Here is a 26,563-nt window from a genome sequence, read left to right on the forward strand (position 1 = left end):
AAACGTGGAGTGGTTGTCCTAACCCAATCCGGCCACCAGAGGTCGTTGCGATCCACAACTTGGTAGAATACAATGATATCGTTCGTGACAATAGAGCAGTCGGTTTTCGACCTTTTGTTGGCTACTGTGTTACCACCTCTGTTGAATTCTGTTTTAACAGAGTACCCCCCTTGGCTGATCCAAACCGGTTTTGAGAAATACATTTATGAATAACGAACATCAATAATTTTAACCCATTGTCCATGTTTTGAGGCATCCTAACGAGGTGGTAACTGCAAGTAAATAAAACAAATCAACGGACGTTTTGAAATGTATTTTATATCGTTCTAGGATTTTATAAATACACGGCGATATGACCATCTTGTGGTCACCTTGTGCCCCAAGCCCTGTAACACTTGGGATGCTCAGGCGGTCCCGTCTAGCATCGCGTATCGTCATATTACAGTGGTGGAAATGGGCAGGGGATTGCCCCGGAATGCCGTGGTGGGAGTGACATTTTGAACCCAACTGCGTTTCCAAAAGAATCAAGGATTCATGTTTTTTTTTAATTTGACTCATAGATAGACTCCTAGACCAACAGAGATACCCACAGACACGCTCAGAGACCCACAGACACGCTCAGAAACCCACCAACACCCAAAAGACCCACAGAAACCCACAGACACGCACAGAGACCCACAGACACACACATAGACCCACATACCGAGCGAAACTCATTCCCCTCCTACTTAGGAGATCTATAGTGTACAGTCCAAATCTAGTGGCGGGTGAGGGGGGACCATTTAGGAGTTTCCCCAGTAATGTCTTTCCATCTCCAGCCCTGGTACCGTGTGAACGCATTCAGGATGCAGCAAACGGCCACGGCTACACTCCTCGCATCGGATTGAGCGGTCACGTGCCACTCAACTCTTGTGGCAGATTCACTCAAATGAGCGTTTAATGGAGCAAAATCAAAGTTTCAGGAATTGGGTTTGCTCTAGTATTCAGAATGTGTTAGTGTATCTTCTACAATATTTTGCCGGGAGTCTCAACGGGCTCTCTCACCTTTCCTGAATGCCTCGCTGAGGCCGTGTGAACGCATACGCCACATGGGATCTTTGTCTCGGTGTGCTATCATGCGTGTCGTGTAAATAACGTGTTGTTGCTCTGGTTAGTTTGCACATTCCCTCCACCCTGCAGCGTCTGGTAACCGCCACCACTGCCGATGGTCTTGGGTTGTGGCCTCTGTACCTCTATGGGTCTCTATGTAATTATTTGAATCCCTATGTAACTCTATGGGTCTCTATGTAACCATATGGGCATCTATGTAATGATATGGGTCTCTGTAACTCCATGGGTATCTGTGTAACTCCATGGGTCTCTATGTAAATCTTATGTAACTGCAATGTCAAATAACTGCCACCAGTGCCGATGGTCTTGGGCTGTGGTCGTTTTGTAACAGAGCTGCTTAATTCCACGTGGTCTCACCAGCTGCAATAATAAAGCCTAGGGGTCTGATATCAGTGCAACAACACCAAAGCAAGAACATTTTAGTGGGACAAACACAACACGGTTGTGCAACTAGATGACGGCCAAGTACGCTACGTGGATATGAGCTGGTCACAACAGGAGAGCACAACGTGGGACGCAGAGCCACAATCGTGATACTCACAGTCACCGCGCGCACACATACACCGACTCCACAACGGCAGAATAATCCAAGCGACATCACAGCTGGTGTCTAGTTTTAAGGCATTCATTCTCTCAAAACAACAACCACCATCCTGCGCGCTGTAAAATGTAGACTTAAATTTAACAAAATAAAAGATACAAATCGGTTTTGGGAAAACGAGCAAGCGAAGGTAAACGTGGTCAACGGGTCGTGTCGGTCCCACAGCGAGACGAGGCCTCTTGGCCACGCCGGGTCCGCGGCGGGGACGTGACCACGTTGTGCCACTCTCAAGGCGGCACGGGAACGGCCGCAGTGAGCGTCGCACGTTTCTCCCAAAACTATAACATCATCGTGTGTAAATTTGCAACAACAAAAAACCCACAGCCACCGCTTGGAAATGTGCACGGTTACAAACGAGGGCCTTGCGATCGGTCGGCTGCGGAAAGTTTTCCGCCAGCTTAATGTCCCACCTGGCTGGGGCCCACGTTCGCGATATTCCTGAGGATTCGGCAGACAAATTCTTGATGGGATCGATTGACTCCCACAAGTGATTTCTACGGAATCCTACCGATCCTAATGTCCATCACACGTTCAAATTATCCCTTAAGCTTCGGGTTGCCACTTGCCCTGGTCTTCCCAGGACCATACTGTTGAGGTAGCCATCCTGGGAAAACCGTCAGTCATCCTGGAGACATTGAAAGTCTCGGTGGTGTCATTTGCACAGTAAAATGCCACGCAAGACAATTAATTTACAAGGGGTTCTCCGCTCTTGTAGCATTTTGCGATATTCTTCTACCCAAGATATGCCCCATTTTTTTCAAATATTTCACAAGTGGAAACCTGACTCCGAACCCCGCATAATATCCTCAGGCCTTTGGGTTCTGCCTCGGGGCCCTTGAGCCCCATAAATGTGCCCCTGAAAAGCAGTGACATCGTCATGGCCTGCAAGGGATTGTTAACGGGTTCTTTCCTCTACGGCAACAAATTAGACGCAAACAAAACGCCGCGGGGCATCCCCGGATACAATCATCAAGCGGCGAGAGCACAAACGCCGGCACGGCCAAGGTGCGAACCGCGAGACCCAGGGCCGGGCTTCGTGCCGTTCTGGTCCGGGAGGCACAGTCGCGTGAACAGGCTCAACCGGTTTCCGACAGAGAAACGCAAATGGGGGATGGAATATGACCTCAATCAATACGTATAACGAGGGCGCGGTGGGATTTATTATTCTCACATAATAGGAAGGTGGATTTCGCATACTTTATTTTAACGGCCGTGTAAAGGGGTCATATTTTCAGCTTCACGTACATGAGCCCGGAATATTTCAAAACGAGAACTGGAGCACGACCAATGATGCTCGTGAATTGCCACAGGACCACGCCGCTGGGTGCGCTTTGGCACCGCTGGCCCCTCCCACGGCAACACAGTCCAAGCCCAGCTGCCCCTTGATCCACGCCACGGCGTCAGGGGTCACGTATGGGGAGGAATGGCTAAGCTTTGACCAGGGTACAACTTACAGCAAAACAGGCTTTTTTTGTTGTTATCCCAGTGTGCATACAAAGGATCATTATATACATACAGCACAACATGCGCGCATCCACTTGGGCCGCGTCACAACGGTACTCCCCCCTTTTCTACAGTAGATGATTTAAAACACGTACAGCTTTAAAATAAATAATGTTAAAATCATGGATTATTATCATTATTATTGCCAAACGAGAAAGCACTTAGTTTGTGAATACAGCCACCCGGTTTTGATTAAAGTGATTTTTTTTCGCGCGCAGACTACGAGGTTAGGGGGTGGCGGTGCCTTACCCTGGTGCGCCCACAATCGACCTGAAGACTCCTTCTCTCGGGTTTGCAAGTTCTCTCTTCCTTCTACAGTAGACGACGCTTTTCTTCAGCAACGCGGGGCTTCAGTTAGTGGTGATTAAAGAACACACAAACCGGTGGGGAGCGAGGGAAGTCCCACTTACAAAAAAATGTCTCTACATCTTTAAACGGTTTTGAGAGGTGGAGCCCTTGTTGACTACTTTCCGACAGAGGTTGCAAGTAAGGCGATCTCCCCCGGAGCCAACCATCTCCCAAAACCACAACAACATTTCCTATTTTCTTTGCAGCCGTTTACAAAAATTAACCGTTTTAAAAACTCGTTCGTTCTTCCGTTACAACAACAAGGCCGGGGGGGGGGGGTGGGGGGGGAGAATGGCGGAAGATGTCGTGGCCATCGTTATCGTTGTCGTGGCAGCGCGTAGTCCCTCGCCGCAGCTCCTGGCGTGCGCCGCCGCCACCAACCACCCAGCCAATCGCAGCAGGCCCGGTTCCTGCAACCTCTTCGTGATGAGTTTTTTTTTTATTAAAATGTACTTGGTCGCTCGCACGGCGGCCTTGTGCAGCTGGGTGGAGAGGTTAAAAGGATCGGCGAGAGCGCCGAGTCATCTCGTGATCGCGGGCGCCGCTGCGAAGAGACCGCCGTGTTGCGCCGCGCCACGGGGGACGAGGAGGCGGCACGAGTGGGAAGCACTTCATCGGTGGGTCCGGGTGGGGGGGGGCGGATGTCGACAAAGAATGGCGCTGAGGAGAGAGGGCAGCTGCACCTCATCCATCTCTTGAGCGGCTTGCCGAATTGACGAAAAACTATTTCACTGGGGGCATCCGATTTCAAACGAGAATATTGTTGCGGCACGCGCACGCTACCGAAGCGGCCTTCGCGGCTTTGGCGATCTTGCCCGGCGCTCCCGCGGGCAGGACCTTCCACCAACACGTGTCTGCCGCGCAGGGGTAGGGCCCCCCCCCCTACCCCCTCCGCTCAGGCAGCGCCAAGGGGCACGGGCCGGACGACACGTGGTCGTCGCCCCGTCACAGGTCGGTGACCTTGTTCTCCACCGCCGCCGCCACCTGCTGCAGCCGGTACGCCAGCTGCATCTTCTGGGTGTGTGGGTCGTCCTCCAGCGCGGTGATCACCTGCGCACGCGAGCATGCAGACGCACGTCCTGGCGGTCAAGCGCCAGCAGCATGGGTGGGGGGGGGGGGGGGGGAACGCTTCTCCTCCTCACCAGGGCCGAATTGGGTTTTAAATACCTTTGACGGAATGCCACAGATTTAACGATTTAAGGCACACCTGTCGGGGCTGTCCAATAATGCCACTCAAATTAGTGCTCAAATTTATAAGTGTCTGCATTCAAATCAGAAACAGCGTTGTTGCCAGGTAAAACATGCTCCCCTCTCGAGCACCCAATTAGTGTGGCAAAGAAGCTTGCAGTGATGGATAAACGTAAATTTAGGGCAGTTTTGCAGAGGAAGGTAGACCTCACATGGCCGCAAGGCCATGTATGTATGTATGTTAAACTTGTTTCGCACCGTACATAGCCAACCGTGCTAATCGGGGGGTTGCGCGTTACAATAACTCGGCTGCGAAGCCGTAGGCTGCAGTAGGGCAGGAGCCAGAAGTTGATCGTCACTTGCACCTCAGATTCGGTGCACACTTCACTCATGTCACGTGCCGTCATGTTCAAAGGGGTTAGCAGTGCACCGTGTGACGAACACAATGGTTTGTTCCTTTGCGCCGGATGCTTTCGATTACGCTGACTGCGACCGTTCACGGTCAGTTTGTCGCCGTTTTGGCTTTGAGTGTCACCACTGCCCACTAAACGTGACCGTTGGAGCTGCCCGACAGACGGGCGTCCACGTTGCGCAAGGCCAACCATCGCGGCGGTCAGAAGAGTGGAGCGAGCGAGTCAACTCGATGCGACGTGGCGATCGAGCGGGTCAAACGATCGTCTGCTGGCTGGCATCCCAGCCCGGGAAGCGTGGTGGTGTGTGGTGGTGTGTGGTGGGGGGGGGGGGTGGAACTCGCCTGGTCGTAGTACTTGTTGACGTACGTGTAGAGCTCGTGAAGCGCCACCATCGAATTGAGATCGTTTGAGTTGTTCTGGGGATGCAGCAGATTCGCGCGTTACGCACGCACGTATGCACACACACAAACGGTACACAAGTGGTCTGCACACACACAAACACACGCAAGTGGTCCATACAAATATAAAGATCCCCTGTATAGCCTTAACAGACTGTTGGGGCAAGTAATGTTAGCAAGCGGCTATGAAGGCCGGCCCAGTACACGAGGGGATGGGTTGCCAACACCACACTCTGCCGCCATTGTCTCCCCAGTGCTGATGTTTTACACACCGCACCAGGTACTAATTTGAGGCCGAGTCGACCTAGAGGAGGGCCAGAACCACTTCAGATAATCGTCACTGATGTTGGGCGCGAGCAGGAATTGATCTCGGGTAGCCAGGTTTGTAGTGCAGCGCGGTGAGCACTATACTATCGCTCCACTTACCCGTGACTCCTCGGACAGCTCCGTTCTCATGTCCTCATCACGGACCGGTACCATCTGGCGGATGTCTGCGTAATACCTGGAGACACACGCACACACACAGGCACGCATGCACGCGTGTGCACACACAGGTATCTTTAGAAGTGAATTACTGATTCTGTTTCTGGTTGTCTCAATCATAGTATGCCTCTTAAAACTAAACACAATGATGAGTAAAATTATCAGTAAATATCATTAGACCTCCTTTGCCAGTACCAACATTTAATAATAGGGTTTTTCCCCTTTTTTTTCTGGCAACAAAACTGAAACCTTTTTTTACAAGGATTCATGTCTACATTAACCACAATACCTGCAGTCAAATGCAAACAAAAAAAATACTATGATAATATATGCATTGTCCTTGAAACTGATTGGTCCATACAAAGGGACGGCTTTCTTTTGTAAAAAAAGGTTTCAGTTTTGTTGCCAGAAAAAAGGGGAAAAACCCTATTATCAAATTTTGGTACTGGCAAAGGAGGTCTAATGATGTAGATGCTCACCCCGAGCCCTCATTACTTTGATAGTGCATTGTCTTTGAGCTGTACGCCTTTTGGCATCATCTGGTCGAGCACCAATTGGGTCGAGGATCAAAAGAAGGCCGTCCCTTGGTGTGGACCAATCAGTTTCAAGGACAATGCATATATTTCGATTTAAAGCTTTCGTGACTGCAAGGATTCATCTTCTTTGGTTCTTTCGGTAAAGTCACGTAGAATGAGAATAAAATTATAAATTGATAAAAGAAAATAACACAATAATATTCTCACGACGTTTCGGCCACAACACAAGCGGCCTTCATCAGTAACGTAGAATGAGAATAAAATAATAAATTGATAAAATAAAATAACACAATATTCTCACGACGAGAATATTATTGTGTTATTTTATTTTATCAATTTCTTATTTTATTCTCATTCTACGTGACTTTACCGAAAGAACCAAAGAAAATGCATATATTATCATAGTATGTTTTTTGTTTACATTTGACTGCAGGTTTGTGGTTAATGTAGACATGAATCCTTGTAAAAAAGGTTTCAGTTTTGTTGCCAGAAAAAAGGGGAAAAACCCTATTATTATATCAGTAAATAGTTCATGGTTGTTTGAGTATATATGTTCTCTTGTTAAGGAACTTGGCACTACAGACATGAGTCTAAATTAACTTGTGAGCTACGTGACAATGAGAACCCTGGGTGCGCCCAAGACACTCATTCCCCTGGGTGGCCACTAAACCGTGAAGTTGCGCTACACCAAGCGTGGAACCCGAGGCCAAATGCACACAAACCATCTCTCCAAAAAAGTAGATTGATGGCCATGCTGTGGAGGTTTAATTCAAATTGCGAGGTCCCCCTTGCAAGGTCTCCCGCACCTCCGACTAGCACGGTTGGCTACGTAAGATGTGAAAGAAGTTCAACATACATACATATGTCAGCTCCCTCGTGTGAAAGATACGATAAGCATTAAAAGTATCAATGCCCAGAACGACTGGAAATGGCCAGAAGAAGACCAACGGAGGACCACAGCTCGAGAGCACCCAAAGAGCGGACAGAGAGCGGCCAGAGAGCGAGAGATTGAGAGAGCGCCCAGCGGACCAGAGCCAGAGAGCGCTCAGACAGCCAGAGCCAGGGCCAATCCCGATGTTCAAGTTGGCCGACTAGCGTGCACTCTGCCCCCCCACCACCCCACGTGCTTGTGAGGCTCCTCTCGGGTGTATTTGCACGAGAACGGCCGAAACGCCGAGTAACCTCTCAGAGGTACAGTTGTAAAAAGCAGTGGAGATGATGAAAAAAAAAAAAAATTCGGTTGTTGAATAATATAGAGCCGAGACATACCGCAAGGGACAATAAAGAGACTCAAAGTGAGTGAGATACATTAGCATTGGTATCCAACTGTGCTACAAAGGTCACGTGCCATGGATGACACGAGCTGAACAACACGTGACTGTAAACCACCAAAAGCTCGTGAATAATTACCACGGTGATCATTCGTGTGTACCGTCGGGACAGTGAATGAACAGGAACATCAACATCATTCTACACGTCATCAAGACTCGACCACAACTGGCAAGCCAACGGCTACATCAATCACCTGGCTGGGGCTGTGTCATCACCGATCAAGCCGCTGTCTGCGCTGTTCCAAGAGGCCGCGTGTGTGATGACTTCACAGTCACACACAGCAACAGACTCCTACACGCTTACCCCGTGTCACCTTCTCAACACGAGTTTGAGAGACCGAAATCCGAGTTACAGCTTTGTTGCGTTTGCCTAATCATACACATTATATTGTGCACGGGGTGATGCATTAACCTAAATCCAAAATGAAGCTATTGATTCGTTTATATTTGTTTTCATTTGTGTAACCGTATCAAGTATTCTTTGGTTGAGTGTCAGTTGCATATTCAGTGACTGGTGCTCGGATCTTTTATAAATAAGATACTTGTTTGCATTAAAACAATCGGTCTCTGTGTGTCTCATTGAACAGCGTGTCAAATCCATCCGTTACGTGTGAGATATCTAAGAATCTGGACAAGGTTGGCATTTGTCATTGTGTATAACGAATAAATGATATCCATATATCATTGTGCAGAGAAAATAAGTCATATCGAAGACGAATCAAATATTATTTTAAATGACAAATACCTTCCACAACTACAGCTGTCATCGCCTTCTTGAAAAATACAACATTTAAGTAAACGCATCACTAAACGCAAACATACACAGGCAAAAGACAAGATTACCCCCATATAGCCTTTAACAGACTGTTGGTGTAAGTCAAGGCCATAGCCACGGAGTCAACATTGGGGAGGACCCAATCTTCCAGAGGGTCTGGGGGTCCCCCCCAGAAAAAAATGTAAATTTGAAAACGAATTTCCTGCCTAAAATATTAAAAAAATTCACTAACACATAGGATGGACTTTTTAACAATGTCTAATAGTGTATTGTATTACATTGCTCTGTTTTTTCTTATTTACCTTTTCTTGTTTCATTGTATGTAATGGCAGAGATTAGGGATTAATAAAGTACAACCATAACCACAATCAAATAATCAGAAATATATTTTATAGCAATATATTGGGGGGGACATTTTGAGCATATTTGAATATTACGGCCTTGGTGTAAGTGCTGGGTGGCTCTGAGTAACTTCCAAATCAACAAGGGAAGTTGTTGTTGTCTGCCGTGCGTATCAATGGGCTCTGCTGTGGCGATGTCCGTGAGTGGCGAGGGCCGTACTTTTCCACCATTTTCTTGTATCCAGAGATTTCCCTTGCGTAGAGCAGCTTGTTGATGGGGGAGTCCTGCATACAGAGATAGATAGAGACACATGGGAGAGAGATGGGGAGAGGGACACAGGGACGGAGAGAGACATGGAGAGACGTGGGGCCAGAGAGAGACACGGGGACAGAGAGCAACATGGAAGGAGAGAACACGTGGAGAGAGAGACACGGGGAAAGAGAAACACCGGGAGAAACAGGGAGAGAGAATACGGAGAGAGGCAAGGAGAGAAAGACATGGGGAGAGAGTAATCAGTGTGGATTTACAAAGCAGCGTCAAGACTGAGTGGTCCATGAGCCAGGGTGAAAATATTCACGGCCACATCACAGCGGCATCATGTGTGCAGAAAGTTACCAACGGGAGAGAATCGCGATTACATTGAAAAAATAATTGCCTACCAGTAACAGTTTTTTGTATAAACACCTTCAGGGTGGTGGCGACGATCCAAATGTCTAGTACCGTTCCACAAAATAACAGAACGAGTCTCGCAAAAGGAGAACCGATGAAACCGCAGGGGCGCCCAGCGTCCACTCAGTCACGTGCGACACTGGCAGCACTGGAGGCTTGTGATTTGTGACTCGGCAACAAGCAAGGGGTGAAAGCTCAGCGACGATTCGTTTCACTGAGCTTCCCCCCCCTCTTCGTCGTGTCCTCAGAATGGCCAACCAATGCAAACACCGAGGTTTGACCTTCCGGCCAGAGACAGCAAATAGGCCGAGATGTGCGTGTGTACATTTTTCTAAAAGGTGGAATCTCAAGGGGCACTCGACTTTGCTCGTCTGGTCCCCGGTGTGCTCTTGTTCTATGTGTCCGCGTGCTCATGTGTGTCTAGATGTATTTGGCTGCTAGAAATTTCCACGTGATAAGCCGCTTCGTTGAGCTGTCACTTGCGTCCAGGTCACTTCTGAAAAAAGCTATACAGCTCAGTGGGCCTTGCCTGGTAAAATAAAAATAGTCTGCTTCGTTTTTAGATGTTCATGTGTGTCTAGATACTCGTGCGTATCTAGATGATCGTGTGTATCTAGATGCCCATGCTGCTCGCGACATGCTCATGCTGCTCGCGATGACACTCACCCGGCCCAGCTTCTGCTCCTGGGTGGTGCACGAGTCCATGAAGGTCTGCGCGATCACGGAGAGCGACGCGTCCACAATGTCGCTCACCTGCACGTCGAACACGAAGTTCGGGTTCTTCAGAATGTTTACCCAGAACCTGAGCGGCAGGCTGGAACACGCACGGAGAGGGGGCGGGGGGGGGTACAGAGAATTGAGGTCAGTCATACCCCCATTTCCACTGGCACATCTGAGCGGAGCCAGCGTCAGGTCGGCACGTTACAGGCGATTTTCCCACTGGATATTTGTCGAGCCAAGCCGGAACCAAACCGCGACATGCTGCGTTCACAAGACGACGTCTGAATCTGGCTCGGGGCCAAGCAGGGCCAGGGGGCGGGGCGAATGACGCATTTGTTGCGTGCAACATTAAGTCAGCGTGTCGCGAGGACGCAGTGTCGCCACGCCATCTTACACACGTCTCAACTCGTGCGTCGCATGCGACGTCGGGTGGCACAGCTTCGCTCGGTCGTCTTGTGGACAAAATAGGTGTGAGGGGTTGGTCACAAGGGCACCGGGAGCACGCCCATTGCCTATCCACGCTATGGGCCATCACGGGGCCTTCGGTGGAGTGGCGAGTGTGTACGGGCGCCGCCACCTGTTAGTCTTCCAGATGTGGATCGTCTCCGGGTCCTCGATGCCGTGCCGCTCAGCCGCCTCGTCCAGGAAGTCGAAGAAGTACTTGACGGCGGGCGGTACCGGACGGCTCGTGCTCAGCACCACCCGGAAGAAGTCGTCGACGAACTTCTGCAGGATGCCCTGCAAAAAGGGACAGACACGCGCACACCGGCGCGACACTCACGCAACGCGCACGCGGCAATGCCACGATCGCACACTCCCACGGAGGCGTCACAACGTGATCGCCAGCCCCGCACTGCATTGGTGGTTAGATGGGGACAAAGATCGATGAGAGAGTGCAGCTGAAACTCATGTACCACGTAAACATGCAAATGTTGGCCCAATGTTGGCCCAACGTTGCTTGACGTTGGTCCAATGTTGGCCCAAGGTTGCTTGACGTTGGTCCAATGTTGGCCCAACGTTGCTTGACGTTGGTCCAATGTTGGCCCAACGTTGCTTGACGTTGGTCCAATGTTGGCCCAACGTTGCTTGACGTTGGTCCAATGTTGGCCCAACGTTGCTTGACGTTGGTCCAATGTTGGCCCAAGGTTGCTTGATGTTGGCCCAATGTTGGCCCAACGTTGCTTGACGTTGGTCCAATGTTGGCTCAACGTTGCTTGACGTTGGTCCAATGTTGGCCCAACGTTGCTTGACGTTGGTCCAATGTTGGCCCAAGGTTGCTTGATGTTTACCGGGCAGCTCCCGAGTGACTTTCCAAATCGACAAAGAATAACTCCACTCCGGGTATCGGATTCAAAGTTTAATCAACTGCGGAGCCTGCGCCAGGCCTCGCGCAATTGCGCGGCCGGGGGAGCTGCCACCTCATGCCCGAGCCGGCGCGTGTGAGCGCAGGGCAAAGACCGGGGGACGCGCGGTCACCCCTGTCGCAGGTCAGCGGACTCGTTCTCCACCAAAATGAGAAGAGGGGGACGAGGAAGATGAGGAAGCGGAGGAGGAAGAAGCGGAGGAGCAAGCGGTACCTTCATGGAGAGCAGGCGCGTGAGGTAGATCTCGGGGATGACCTTGGTGCGGTCGCGATCGCGCATGCTGCTGCGCTTGCTGCGGTGCACCTCCACGTCGTCCGTGGACTTGACGAGGTGCCAGCGCTGGAAGCCGCCCTCGTCACCGTCTTCCAGCATCGGGGTTCCTGCACAGATCACGCCGTCAAGCCATCACCATCGTCGTCAGGCGCCAGGGTGGTGGCGTCAGCACTACGACGAGTTCCCAAAACGTTGGCGCATAGTGGGAACCGCCGGGCCTATGTTGGGGCGACGTTACAGGTTCGCTGGGTGCATGCATGTGTTGCTGCCGCACGTCGCCACTCACGCTCGCCGACGCAGTGGTCGCGGTGCTGGTCCTGAACGTGGCTGCTTTTGAACCTCTGTACGAGTGCCACCGTCGCTCCGTCGGGGACCTGTGGCAAACGGACAGAGCCACGCTGTGTTGCAGGCAGGCCGCGACCAAACCGCGCCGCGCGGCCAACGCGACAACCCTGGCCACCACAGCCACCGCGACCGGCGACAGGTGCCGGTTTGTGGTCGAACACGCATGGAAAAAACACTTCAAACGGCAGAAGTGGAGGCGCGTTTGTGACGAACAGCAGGACACGGGGTGGACGTGTCAGGGCCACCTGCGATCACGAGATAGCCGATCCTCCCCCTTGCCCCCTTCCCCCTCACCATGCCGCAGACCTTAATTTCTGACGAAATGCAAATCGTCAGGTTTTAGTTTTGTCCGGTCAAGTGATACTTTGTAGCCATCAAGTTGCCAGTTACGAGCTTTCATCACCGAGCAGCAGTAGCACCAAAGTCGCTAGGCAGGAGCAGAGCGATGAAGCCGGGATGGCGTTAGGGTTGGGGGTGAGAGGTTGACAGGGTTCGGGGGTCAGGGGACCGTTGGCACCTTGTAGTGCTGCAGGGTATTGACTCTCTTCCAGCGGCCGTGCGAGACGGACGTGACGTCCTCGTCGGAGAGGACCAGGTGCCCCGCATAGCCGTTGCGCCACTCTGCGTAGACAAAAATCGCGCGGCCGCGTGGTATAAACCACTGGTCAGAATGCCGGGCCGGCACCGCTCAGGTACTGGGTTCAGATCCGGGCTTCAAACGTCTGTGGAACTAAACAGGGCTCTCAAGAGGTACAGTGAGTTGATGATCGCAGTCCGCTCACCGGTGACTCGCACAGAGACGACCCATAGACTCGCATAAACCAAGTTGTGATTAAACTAGGTTCTCATGGTGTGTAGTGAATGTATGGGTTCTGATGACACAAAAACCTCGATGAATTTAAACATTTGATTCTGCACTTCATTTGACTAAAGTTCAGCCCTGAGAATGAACAATATCCGTTTCACCGTCATGTGACGAACATTACTCTAAAATGTTAATGCGCTTCCTTCTCTGATGTGGACAAGAGGACACTTGCAAGGATCTCTAGGAGGTATCTCTGTGATATCCACTTCCGCAAGCCATTCTTGATAACACGAAGGGTGGCACCGCTGTCTGAGCGGGTGCTCCCGTCTCATGGCACACCAATGCCGATAGGGCAACGGGGACACGATGGGGGCAAATATTACAACACCAAGAAAACACGCAAACCGAACACGGCCGTAGCTCCCACCAAGAGCGATATGACGCGAGCCCAAACATGAAGTGGTTGCAAGGCCGCGCCCCACCTCGCCCCCGCCCCTCCACCAATCCCCCCTCCTCCCCCCGCATCACGAGCCCCCGGCGAGGGACACCCACCCAGGTCGACGTCGCAGATGGCGGGGCGCTGCGAGAAGGGCAAGTTCTTGTAGACCTGCTCCAGGATCTTCTCCTTGGCCTGATGTATGCTGTCGCAGTCCAGCAGGCGCACGGACGTGGGCTGCTCCTCCATGCTGCCCTGCACCGTCACGTTCAGCATCTGCCGCCGCCGCACACACGCCACCGCGTAGCCTTAACAACACCGTCGGGGCGAGTGCATGCGAGTATCAGGGAAGGCTGGCATGGCGCACGAGGTGGTGGTGTGGCCGGTTTTATGCCGGCCAAGCATCACATACACACAGCCTCAAGTATATATAAATATATACGTACACACAAGGACAAGTGCTCCCCTGTGTACCCTTGACAGACTTTTGGGGCACCTATGAAGTCCGACAGAGCACATGAGGGGGGTGGGTGTCTGTCTCCCCAGTGCTGACGTTTTCACATCGCACCAGGTGTTAATTTAAGGTTGAGCCAACCTCTTTGAAGCCCTGGGCTTGTTCAGTGATCACTCGCCATTGATGTTAGCCGTGGCCGGAAACCAAATTCGGGTCTCCGGGTTTGTGGCTCGGCGCGCTCACCACTGCACCACCGCTCGTCCAGACACCGTTTAACTCGCTGCCAAAGCCGATGTGAGAGACACGGCGGCCTCCTGAGCCACGACTTGTCTCTCACCCGTGTTGAGATGGTGTGCCACGGTGGCGAGATGTTTACTATCTTGCCTGGTATACAGGAGGTCGTGGGTTCAATCCCGATCCTGATGCCTGCTGTATATTTGGAGTTGTATATATGTTCTCTCTCTCTGTCTCCATGGTCGGGTAGATTTTTCTGCAGGTCCTCCAGTTTTTCCCCTCCACATTTAGAAACATGCATTTAGACTATGGCTGCTATAAATGTCCACATGATAAGCCACTTCGTTGAGCTATCATTTGTGGCCATGTCGCTTCTGAAAGAGAGCTATATAGCTCAGTGGGCCTTACCTGGTAAAATAAAACATAGTTTACTTTGTAATAGTTTAATAGTTGTTGATGTCGTCGTCATACCAGTTGTTGGTACTCAACGTCCTCCCCGAGCAGGCGGTTGTCGTTGAGCGAGTACTTGGCCTTGCCCAGCACCACGTCCACGGGGCCTTTCTCCACCTGGTGCTTGATGGCCTTGAACAGCGTGAAGAGCGACTCCCCCGCCGTCTCCTGCAGGTCAAAACAAAGCGCTCGTCCGTCCATGGAGGAGACACGGGGGGGGGGGGGGGGGGCGTGCGGGGGGTGGGGGGGAGGAGGCAACGGGCTCGTCGTACGTGCCGGCTCGGGCCACGCGGCATCCGATCGAGGCTGGCGCCAAGTCACCTCGCGCCGCGTAGGGGCGAGCTGTTGTCAGCGGATCCCCTAGAAGAGCTGCCCTGAGGGGGTCCCCTTAGGCGGGCTGCCGTTAGTTAGGGGGTTTTCGAGGCGAGCTTCGTGTCAGACGCAACAGTGCCTCCTCCTTCGAGCAGGGCACCCCCCCACCCCACCCACCCCCCCACCCCACCCACCCCCCCACCCCACCCACCCCCCTCCACCCCATTTGACCCCGTGATCTCGTAGTTGCCCACCTTCAGGAATTTGTAGAGGCAGATGGACATCCAGTTGGTGAGCATCTTCTCCACCACCGTCTCAGTCCTTTTCAAATAAAACGATAGATGCATTTCAGTTACAGCGATTGTCAACACGGGCGCATTTAATTGTACATTTGTTCCGATTTATTGCAATTGCTGGGAGCGGCCGTGACCGCCCGTGACTCCGAAACAATGAGCCATAGTGGCTTCCGGTTAGAGTGCGCGCGTCGTGTGCGTGCCGGGTCTCGTGCGCGCGGGTGGGCCGAGCGATCCGTGTCGCCAGCGGTGCGGACCCTCATGCCGGTTCTTACCGTCGCAGCATGAGCTTGGGGTTCTTGGCCACGTACTGCTCCATGAGGTCGTTGAGCAGGGTCTTGAGGATGTCGGTATAGTACTCCAGGTTGCCGTGCAGCGCCACAGTGAGCAGCGACGCCACGCAGCCTCGGTCGCGTGCCGAGAAGGTCGGCTGTCGCTCCAGCGTGTGGATGAACTGCGGCGAGAGGGGCGGCGCGAGAGGATCGGTGACGCAGGGGCGAGCGGCAGGGCGAGCGACAGGGCGAGCGACACGGGGAGCCACACAGGGGCAGTGACGCAGCGGTGAGAGACAGAGGGTGGTGACAACGGCAAGGGCAGGCGTTTGCTTTTTCTGGTCTGGGTCTTCCCTGAATGAACATCGATGAGCCCGTGGCATCGTTCGCAAGAGGTGACAATTGCGCGCCGATGCCAGCGCCCAAAATCCACGTCGGCGCCCTGCGCTCGTTTATCCGGTTCCGTCGTCCGCGTGCGGACACTACGTCAATTCAAACGCTATTACTGGAGTGCGTAGTTCATATAAACAAGGGCCCTGGAGGACTTAATATGCTGCTGGAGCACGTGCAGTCAGCGAGCAGCTATGAAGACCGGCACGGCGCGCGATACGGGAAGTTGTGGCCAACACTGCGCCGGCGCGGCAGCATTTATCTTCCCACTCTTGGTACTCATTTAAGGTGGAGTCGACCAAGGTTGATGGAGGCCCACGACCGGTTTCAAATACTCGTCGCCATTATTGGTCGTCGAGCAGGAAATTGAACTCGGGTCACCGGGTTCCGTGGCACGGCGCGCCAACCGCCACGTCGCCGCGCGCTCCCGCACGCGCACACAAACACAGAGGTTCCCGTGTAGCCGTAACAGACCGCGCGGGGCAAGCGCGCATACGCGGGCACACGCGGAAGCGTTACGGAGGCCGCTCTGGTTGGCGCACCTTGGTGAGGAAGGGCTTGCTGTTGAGCAGGCACGACAGCTGGCTGAGGCCCTGCTCCACGGTCTGCCGCCGCGCCTCCGACACGTCGAGGGAGCGCGACAGCGGGGAGCTGCTGCCGGGGAAGAAGATGCGCTCCGTGTAGAGCTTGTAGTCACGGAACGGGATGCCCATGCCGAGGAGGTCGCTCGACACGTCGTTCATCTCGGTCATCAGGTCTACGCGGGGACGGGCCGGCGGCGCGATGTGCGAGAGGGAGCGAGCAGCAAACGCCATCAACGCCACCATCACCACCACCACTCACTGCCGTTACCAACCACTACGACCATCGGCAATCACCAACAACAACCACATATTCTAGATTTGAAGCTTTCGTGACTGCAAGGATCCATACTCTTTGGTTCTATTCGGTAAAGTTACGTAGGTAAAAAATTAAACAAAAAATCACGACGTTTCGGCCACAACACAAGTAGCGTTCTTCAGGTGAAGGAACAGAACTGTCGAGACGACACCACTTCAATAAACGCTGCTAAGATTCGCAGCTACTTGTGTTGTGGCCGAAACGTCGTGATTTTTTGTTTAATTTTTTACCTACGTGACTTTACCGAATAGAACCAAAGAGTAACAACCACATAATTCACCACTAAGTAGCGATGACATCACCACGGTGCTTGTGCCAGGCTGTGCGCGCTTTAAGGCCACGTGAAGTGTTGAACGGCCGCTGGCAGGAGGTCACGGGACAGACCCAGGTGCCATAGGTTGACTGAGATGACTGAGATGACTGGCAGATGCACCAGCTGTGTCCCCTACTGTGCCAACACGCTCCGCTCGTTGTTGCGAGCGGAGCTCCTCTACTCTCTGTTGTTGCTGGAGGGCGACTGCCTTCAACTGCCCAGTAGCGTCCTTCACGAGCCTTCTCCGCATGCTGCGCCTGCTGTGCAGGCTGCTGTGCGCCTGCTTGCACCCCTCACCTGTGAACTGCTTCTTGCACTGGTCGCGCACGTTGGTCTCCAGGCTCTCCAGCTGGATCTGCACCTTCTTGTAGTCACGCAGCGCCTTCTTGCTCTTTCTCCTGTGAACGTCCAGCACGACGCAGTCACTCGGGGCGACGCGGTCACTCGGGGCGACGTGAGCCGTCTCTGCCTCTTGGCCGCACCTCCCATCCCGAGTATGATGATGATGATGATGTTGTTGTTATTTATGATGATGCACGTGTGTGTGTGTGTTGAACTTATTTCTGTGCTAATCGAAGGTGTGGGGTCATGTCCATCTCTCATTCATTGATGCCCTCCTAAGTCCATGCCCTGCTTGCCTAGCCACGCTTCCCCAGACAGGAACGGTTGGAAACTCCCAGGGTGCCCCCCTCCCACTCGGGAACCACTCGTGGCTGGCTCCCATTGTGGGTGTGAACTCAGCGCGTGGTGCGCACGCTGGGGAGGTGGGAGTACGGGTGAAAGAGAAGGATTGTGGCTGCGAGGGTGCTACGCCCCGTGCCAATCTGGCAAAGCCAACGGGCAGTGGCACCGCCGACAGGTTTTTATCCAACCCGGCGTCCCACTCATCATTGCGAGCATCACTCCTCCACCCTCCGATGTTGCCGGAGGGCGACCGCCTCCAGTGCCTCAAAGTGCACCCAGCCTGGCACTGCGCGGGTAGAGTCCTTCACGAGCCTGCTCTGCACGTACGCACCTGTAGATTAATATGACGGCGATCACCAGCAGGATGAGGACGGTGGCCGCCACACCAACCCCGACCTGCGCCTCGAACGGGAAGTTGTTCGTCACCTCCATGTCGTACTCCACGGGGCCCAGGTTGTACTCCAGGTAACCCATGTTCACCTGTGGGGAAGGGGAGACATTGCATCAGACGCTTCGAGCACCGGCGCCGCGGGGCACGCGGCAACGAGCGCGCGTCGACGCTACCGGGCCGAACCGTCCCGCGGCGTGTGCCACGCCGGACCACGCACAACCGCTCCACGCACCACCGCGATACAGCAATACTACGGCACATCGCAACAATCCTTCGTGGCTCTACGCCCAGCAGCACGGGCAACCGCGCAGCACACTGCATGCAACAGCGGTGGGAGTCCGCACCGTGAAGTTGACGGTCCGTTTGGGCGTGGGGGCGCTGGCTGACGGGTTGCAGTAAAGGTCGTTGTCGGTGAGCGTGCGGATCTCACACTCTTGATCCCCGAGTGTCGCGCGCACCTCCACCTGGCTGATCGCTTGCTTCAGGTTCTCACCCTAGAGGCACGGGGGGGGGGGGTGGATCAAGAGGTCATGGGGGCGGTCTCGCTCCAACAGGCCGACGTTGTGGGTCAAGCTACTCCATACGCTTGATGTCAACTATTATTGACACCATCATAATTATAATAATAATAAGGAAAGGGTCCTGCCCTCACCTTGGCCACAATGAGGCTGCCCGGCTTGAACTTGTAGGGCTTGCTCGGGTCCTCGTGGTTGAGCGGCAGCATCTTGGGGTCACTCACGTAGCGGAATTGGCCGTAGTCCAGTTGCAGGTCGTCCATGATGAAGAGGAGGCGTGTGGAAGCCCCGGGCGGCACCACGGCCGACACGCTGGGCGAGTAGCAGCTCATGCTCGTCTCGTTCAGCACCTCGCAGCAGTCCTCCGCCTGCCGCAAGCATGCACACGCGTGTTCACAAGAGGAAAAGGCGCAGCCCTGCAAGCGCATGCTCCTGCCACTTGCTGATGGAAGGGCGTACGCTCGAGGGAGCTCTAGAGATCCTCTCTAGGGAGCAATGTGGCCTACCCTCTGAACGGCTGGCCAGACGTTTTGGAGTCGGTGGGAGTGCCCGGAATTGTTCCCACCGCAAACCCGTTACTACCGCGGGGTTGGACTGCGCAGGGAGATGGAACCGGAGACCCATGGGAAGCAAATCCAGTGCATTGGCCACTCCACCGCAATGACGACGGCGGGGGCAGCGTCCCGCCCGTCCAAGCGTCGGAACAAGTGGTACGCTCCGCACACGCTACGAACAACAACGTGAAGCTAACACAAGCAAGAGAGGAGCGAGGGGAGGGCGCCGCAGCATGCGGCGCAGGGGCGAGCGCTGCACTGAGCCATAAACCTGACGACCCAAGTTCTATTCCCGCTCACAGCTAACACCAATGACTATTATCTGCACCGATCCTGGGCCTTCCCCCTTGGTTGACTGAGCCATCAATGAGTACCTGATGCACTGTGTAAACATCAGCATGGGCGTGTTGCTGGTCACCCACCCCCTCGTGTACCGTGTCGGCCTTATTTGGTGCTTGCTAACAGCACTTGCCCCAAAGATGGGTCGCTGGAGTGGTGCAGGCACTAGAATGGAGAAGTATGGCACAGCGGGGATAACCCGAAATAGGAAGTTCATAGCACGTCGGTGTCTGCAGCCATTGTTGCAATGCGTGAGTTCTATTCGGGTGCGGCCCCCTGAACCACCTAATCGCTAAACCTGGTTGTGAGAATCACTCTCTAACTCCCCCATGGCAAGCAAGCCGAAACAATACTACACGTCAGATGGTGGAGGGCTCTCGCCACAATAATTTGACCGAATCATTAATTTAGTGGCCGAACCCAACATTCAATTACGAGTCAAAGGAGATCACATCACGAAAAATGGTAACCAGCTGGGCCCAAGCACAGTGCACGGACAAAAGCTCTCAGCTTGTCCAAAATACGCACGCCTCTAAAACCCGCACTGTGGAGGCAGCAGCGAGGGTTAGTGGATCACACACAAATTTAGTAAAACTCTCTCCCCCGTAGGGGAGGCATCATACCCTGGTTCGCCAGGGGAAGACAGTACAGCAAATGTGAACTTCATCTGCTCGGGGATAGGGCACATGGGCTTTCTCTCGGTGCTCCGGTTCCCTCCTATATGTAAGCACTCATTCATTGGGGCTTGAGGAATTGTTGGCCGCGCCGACTCCTCGTCACCTGGCCGCTGCTGCCTTCCCGCTCATCTGTGGCTCCTCCTCGCGCCTGCCGAGTCGCTCTGTGTCTACGCGAGCGAGCGAACACTGAACGTGGGGCCGCGCCGTGCCCCCAGTGGACCCACCAGGACTGCGGTGCCCTGGGGCTTGCGGTGACGCTGCGCGGTTCCGGGTCGGCACAGAGTTGAGGATGCAGCCACGGCCCGGGATCTGCGCGCCCATCTGCGGCTCCTCCTGCGGCGAGCCGCATCGTTGCTGGGGTCGGAGGAGACCGGCGTGGACCACGAGGACGCCGCGGCGACCACCTCCACCCGCACCAGCGGCTGCTCCACCGAGTCCAGGTTGGTGCCGGTGACCAGGATGGTGCGCCCTCCGCTGTGAGGTGTGACGCACGCATGCACAGCGACAAAAACGCCGTCACGTTCGGCGCCCCGATGCACGCGCTTCTGTACGCACAGCAATGACGACGACGGGTGCCGTTCGCCACAGATCGGCGGTGATGGCGACACGGCGCTTGTGTCTGGCTAGTGGCAACTTCGGCACCACGTGAAGTTCCAGAATCCGGCCAGATGGCTCAGCAGCAGAGTGAACACATCGCAATCGGAAGGTGACGAGTTCGGGGGGCGGGGAGTTAACTCATCCCATCAACCATTTCAATATGAAGTCAACAGTGGTTGCCCGATGGATAAACTTGCCCCCTGCCATAGCAATGTGGAATTTCCACCATTGGCGTAGTGCTGTAAACAGGAGATGAGCACCGCCTCGATGGCCCATTGAACACGAGTGACTGTGGCTCCCTGTTGGCAGGACGTTCCGGGACAGACCCAGGTGTTACGGGTTTACTGACCGGGATGATGGGACCCATGCCCCCGGACACACGTGCATGTACGCACGAGAGACAAAGATTACGGTCGCTAGAAATTGGCTTGTCACTCCCACTGAACCCAGCCAATCAGCTGCCAGGAAGACAACGCCTCATGTCCGCCGCGATATCATCGCAATAATAATAATAATAATCTCGATTTAAAGCTTTCGTGACTGCAGGAATTCACTCTTTCGGTCAAGTCACGTGAATAAAAAATAATAGATCACGACGTTTCGATCACAACACAAGCAATCGTCTTCAGGTAAGAGAGACAGAGAAAGCTGCTGAGACAAGGTCTTATATAGGCCTGAGATGGGTGCATCAAAGTAGGTGGATGGAGCTAGAGATGGTCCAACCAACAGAGGCTGGGGCAGTGGCCTTTGTATTGTGAGAGATTATAATAACCTCTTATTTTATAAAGCGCCTTTCATATTAAAGTATCTAAAAACATATCAATTAACAGTCGACGTTTTTGTACTGTAACATGTGAGTGAGTGAGTGATCCCGACCTCCCCTAAGTTAACCCACAACGTTTAATTGTCTGAACTCCCGTAAAGAATCAACGTCAAAGCTTTACGCTGTGACATCGATTCGAGTGCTCGGGGACCACCGGCCGGCGGAGGCCTGCGAATTTAAACCCCGTGCTGCCGGGACGCCGCACCTGATGAAGCTCTCCTTGGGCTCCACGTTGTGAACCTCGGGGTCGAGGGTGTAGGTGTAGAGGCCGGAGAGCCTGCGCTGCGCGAGCGGTCCATAGTTCAGCACCACCTCGGCCTCGCCGGGCTCCGGGTAGCTGCTCGTGCGGCACTTCACCTCGCTCTCCGTCACCTCCACGTTCCTGCTTAAGAGAACGTATGCCGATCGGTCGGACGTACCAACAAACGAACCCTCGCACGGACGGACGAAGCGGATGTTCACACGGACCAACGCACGGTCACGTAGAACGATGGACGAACGCGGCCATAGAGAAGAACGCACGGTCCTGTGGACCAATGCACAGAGAGGCATGCAGCCTCACGGATGAAAGCACGGTCGCACGCATGGACGGACGGACGGCCACACGACGCGCGTGGAGAGGCGCACGCACCTGCAGATGGCGTTCCCGACCGTGACAGAGACGTCAGCAGCGCTGCCCGAGAGCAGGTCGTCCCCGAGCACCCGCAGCATCGTGCCACCCGCCCGGGGCCCCTTCACCGGGAGGAACTCCCGAGGACGGGGGTCCTACCGTCCGGCAAATAGACACGGCAACAACCGTCGAATGAATAACAAAACGGCCGGCTATCGGAAGGTAGGAGTGGTGGCGCCGTACCCGCGTTTAGAGGGTGCGATCGCGATACGGGTTCATCCGCGGGCGGTACGGTGGAGGTGCGGGGATTGACGCATAGCAACCGGAACCCGGTGACCCGGGTTCGATGCCTGCTCCATGAATGAAATCTGAACAAGTGCCATCGTCTTACCACACAGAGAGCCTTGCTCAATCCAAGCAACGTGTTGCCTCGCAGCCCAGCATTATTCTTCGGCTTCGGCCACGCAGCGATCCGGACAGATTTTTTGTCGCGAAACCCTCCACCGCCCGGCATGGCCAAACAAATAAAATTGCCAAATTCGGCCAGATCACTACACGTGGCCTAACCCAATATCAGTCGGAGCCGGTTTGCTGCCGGCCGCTCGACGTTTTTTGGCCGCCTTTGTGCCCTGAGCTCAAAGGGGTCCCGGTTGTAATCTCTCCAAGCGAGCGGGGGCTGCGGGTCACTGCCGAGGGCGGCCACCTGGTAGGAGAAGAGCCGCGGCGCCACCGCGGCCGAGTCGAAGCCTCGCAGCTTGAGCTCCACGGGGCCCTGCGTGACGGCGCTCACGCTCGACAGCAAGCACACCACGCTGCGGGGGAGGGGGGGAGGCAACAGAAACAAATTCACACGCATGCACACACACAAAGAAAAAGATCCCCCATATAGCCTTAACAGACTGGTGGGGCAAGTGCTGTTGGCGAGCACCTATGAAAGCCGGTACGGCACACGAGGGGGTGGGTGGCCAGCACCACGCCCGGCCGTCTTTGTCTCCCCAGGGCGCACACACAGCGAATGTGACCATCGTGACACTGGCACTCAACACAGCTGCCTGATCACGTGACCAAAAGCCCAGGTGTGAAGCCAAAGGGGAGGGGATTGTGTAACACCCGAGGTGGCATCAACCTGTTGCCTGTCACGCGGCGCACAAGAGGTGAACGACGTGCCAATTATTTATTATTTTGTCCACGGGTGAGTCAAGCAGCAACTTTCACAAGTGAACAAAGCAGCGAGTCGGATCGGAATCTGGCGGGCGAGCCACCTCGCAAGCCCCGGCGACACCCTCCTCCACCCGTCTCCACCTATTCCACCTCCTCCTCGTCCTCCACGCGCCTGCCCCCCCCCCTTGCCACTTACCGTATCGAAATCTCGTAGAGCTCCACGACGAGGGGGCACGGCGCGCCGGCCACCGTCACCGCCTCCACGTCGTCCACCCGCTGGCCCATGTCGTGACCCCACACGGTGAGCCGCGTGCCGCCCTGCAGCGCCCCCGTCGTCGGCTCCACCTGCGGACAAACGAGGGCGACGCGCCGCGGAGGGTCGCGCTCAAGATAGGCAGGGAGGGGCACGGACTCCCCACCCGGCGGGGGGGCCACCGTGCGACCACCGCGTCGCACGCACGCAGCCGCTCTCGGCCTCGTGCGGACCAGCGACTCTCACCCGCACGATGTTGGGCGCCGGGCAGGCGGAGAGCGGCGCGGCGCAGGTCTTGTTGTAGACGCACGTCGGCTCGGCACCGCACCACTGGCAGCCGTAGCTGGCGTTGGCGGCCAGGCACTGGCTGCAGTCGCGCCGGCCCTCCCCGCACTTGTACAGCGTCACTGCGGCGCCGGCAAAAAACAACGGGGAACGGCGGTCAATGCCGGCGTACGCCGCGTGCAGTGGCAATACGTCTCTCAATCGATGTTTTGATGCAAATCATCTGCTGCTGCTGCTATTGCAGAACGTGGCTGCAGGGTTACCCGAACAGACAGATGTGCGATCAAACCGAGAATAATCGGCTCGCTTTGATGGCAGCATTGCTCAATTGTGAAAAATAGCTTTTAATTAAGAATATACATGAATCAATAGGAGCGGTGACGCTGTCGTTGTTAGCTCGTGAGACAGCGCGTGAGCGAGCGTGTTCACGAGCGTGTTCACGAGCGTGTTCACGAGCGTGTTCACGAGCATGTTCACGAGCGTGTTCACGAGCGTGTTCACGCGCGTGTTCACGCGCGTGTGGTCGCGCTTCACGCACCCTGGAGGTCGTTGTGGTTGTCGATGTTGAACTGCGACGTCCACCGCACGGTCACATCCGCAGGGACCTCCATGGCGGCCTCGTCGTAGTCGTACTGCAAGCACAACCGACACCACCGCCGCGTCACCGCGGAAACGCTGCTGGCGCGATAGCCACACCGAGTAGGCACCAGGGCATGTGTGTGTGTGTGTGCGTGCTTGTGTGGCACAGTAGGGGGCACAAGTGGTGCATCGGGCCAGTCATCTCAGTCCGCCAACCCATGGCACCCGAGTCTGTCCCGAGACCTCCTGTCAGCGAGCCTTTGACACTTCACGTGGCCTCAAAGTGCACCTGACCTGGCACAGACACCGTGGTGACGTCACTGTCGCTTAGTGGCGAATAGCGGTTGTATTGGTATTGAGGGCACGGCGGGGTGGGGGGGGGGGGGCGCCCAGGAAGGGACGCGCGCTTGCCAACGCGAGCGATCTAAGCGACAGGCCGCCGCCGCTGCTGCCGCTGGCGGTGGGGCTTAGACCCGTTCACCACGTGCTGGGTCTCAAAGCGAACATTGCGCAGTTCATCTTGGAATGGGCACCGTCGGCTTTGCACGTCGGCGCTCACCTGGGCCACGTCGCAGGTGATGACCGTTTCGGAGCTGGCGACGTCGCTCGCCTGCGCCCCCACGGCGTGCGACTTCCCATCCACCGTCACCAGGCACTCGAACGCCGGCATCTGCGTCTGAGATTAGTGCCAGCACCGGTGGTGGTGGTGGTGGTAGTATGACGGCAGTGCATGCGGCGGTGGGGGGAGTAGGGGTGGGGGGTGAAGGGGCAGATGTCAGGATGTGGAAGAGCTACCCAGGTCTTCCTTGAGTAAGTGAGCACTCGGCTGGCTCTGATTAACGTCCGTTTGGCCGATTGCTCGAGTAAGTGAGTGCGTGATTGGCAAAGTGTGTGCTCTGTTCACTTGGTTTATTGGATGAGAGTTTTATCATCACCTTGGCCAAATAGGCTCATCCAATTCGCCGGTTTTATTTGTTTGGGATAAGTCCCTATGAGCAACGCGACTTTATGCAAAAATGCAATCAGACCGTTTCTTCTGAGAGCTATTGTTGGTCCCCCGCTGCACGCGGTCGGTCAGAGTTAACACAACGGCGCTTTCAACGTCGGCCGTAACGCGTCAAAAATAATTAGAGATAAAAATAGCCCCCGCCCACATAAATCCAAGTTTTTGCGTGCCCACCCATGCCGTGCCCCCCACTCCATCACCTCCAGCAGGTTGAGGTTGCGGGCGACGAAGGCGAGGGCGGTGGAGAAGCGCGCGGGCACGAGGCTGGCGCTGGAGAAGCTCTCCAGGCACGGGCAGCTGTCAGGGCCCTTCATGGGTACGGCCAGCTCGTGCTGCAAGCGACAGTACACGGTCACACGGGCACGGGTAGGGGTAGGACTACAGGCATCCCTAATTAATCCATAATGCACCCCAATCCTCTAGACGTATCTTCATTTCCCACCCATGCCCTCATCCTCTAGGTACGCTGCTGCAATTCTCTAGATTCTATAAACTACACTATCCCCGTTAGATGTGTCCTCCGAATCCCAGCCATGCCCTCTGACCCAGAGACGCTTCGCCATCCTCTCTACCCACGCCCCTATCCACTCGACACTCTGCACGAAAGTTACCCGCAGATATGGCACCCCAACTCTGGACATGCCCACCACCCCCTCCCCCCCCATGTTCTGGTCACGGCTCTCAACCAGAGCCTTGCCCAATTCCCCAAACCCATGGCCCTTTAAAAGCCGGCCCTGGCCAACGAACACCAGCCAGGATCCCATCACATCCCTCGGCGAGTAATTATTTAGAACAGGGGCCTACTAAAACGAGAAGAGCCTTGCACGGGCT

At 54.8% G+C, this 26,563-nt stretch overlaps 1 protein-coding gene across 4 annotated transcripts in view; it reads right to left on the reverse strand.

Moving 5' to 3' along the window:
• Window positions 1-1,719: 1,719 nt before the first annotated feature.
• LOC116947576 (plexin-B1-like) overlaps window positions 1,720-26,563 on the reverse strand; it is a 107,466-nt gene continuing 82,622 nt past the window's right edge. For all 4 annotated transcript variants that reach the window (XM_032963484.2, XM_032963483.2, XM_076070694.1 and 1 more), the window contains 27 exons: window positions 25,933-26,064; window positions 25,286-25,402; window positions 24,686-24,779; window positions 24,109-24,269; window positions 23,806-23,954; window positions 23,152-23,260; window positions 22,470-22,603; window positions 22,044-22,220; window positions 20,643-20,892; window positions 18,986-19,216; window positions 18,678-18,827; window positions 18,274-18,422; window positions 17,556-17,656; window positions 16,588-16,802; window positions 15,659-15,837; window positions 15,345-15,411; window positions 14,800-14,946; window positions 13,757-13,916; window positions 12,917-13,020; window positions 12,341-12,428; window positions 11,995-12,161; window positions 10,995-11,155; window positions 10,364-10,511; window positions 9,248-9,312; window positions 5,988-6,063; window positions 5,505-5,579; window positions 1,720-4,612 (listed from right to left, as the gene is read on the reverse strand). In XM_032963484.2, coding sequence (XP_032819375.2) covers window positions 4,508-4,612; window positions 5,505-5,579; window positions 5,988-6,063; window positions 9,248-9,312; window positions 10,364-10,511; window positions 10,995-11,155; window positions 11,995-12,161; window positions 12,341-12,428; window positions 12,917-13,020; window positions 13,757-13,916; window positions 14,800-14,946; window positions 15,345-15,411; window positions 15,659-15,837; window positions 16,588-16,802; window positions 17,556-17,656; window positions 18,274-18,422; window positions 18,678-18,827; window positions 18,986-19,216; window positions 20,643-20,892; window positions 22,044-22,220; window positions 22,470-22,603; window positions 23,152-23,260; window positions 23,806-23,954; window positions 24,109-24,269; window positions 24,686-24,779; window positions 25,286-25,402; window positions 25,933-26,064 — 3,711 coding nt within the window. In that variant the 3' untranslated portion in view covers window positions 1,720-4,507. The remainder of the gene's footprint in view (window positions 4,613-5,504; window positions 5,580-5,987; window positions 6,064-9,247; window positions 9,313-10,363; window positions 10,512-10,994; window positions 11,156-11,994; window positions 12,162-12,340; window positions 12,429-12,916; window positions 13,021-13,756; window positions 13,917-14,799; window positions 14,947-15,344; window positions 15,412-15,658; window positions 15,838-16,587; window positions 16,803-17,555; window positions 17,657-18,273; window positions 18,423-18,677; window positions 18,828-18,985; window positions 19,217-20,642; window positions 20,893-22,043; window positions 22,221-22,469; window positions 22,604-23,151; window positions 23,261-23,805; window positions 23,955-24,108; window positions 24,270-24,685; window positions 24,780-25,285; window positions 25,403-25,932; window positions 26,065-26,563) is intronic.

Source organism: Petromyzon marinus, chromosome 30 (genome assembly GCF_048934315.1).
Source record: "Petromyzon marinus isolate PM22_M1 ecotype Great Lakes invasive population chromosome 30, UKy_Petmar_22M1.pri1.0, whole genome shotgun sequence".
NCBI lineage: Eukaryota > Metazoa > Chordata > Hyperoartia > Petromyzontiformes > Petromyzontidae > Petromyzon > Petromyzon marinus.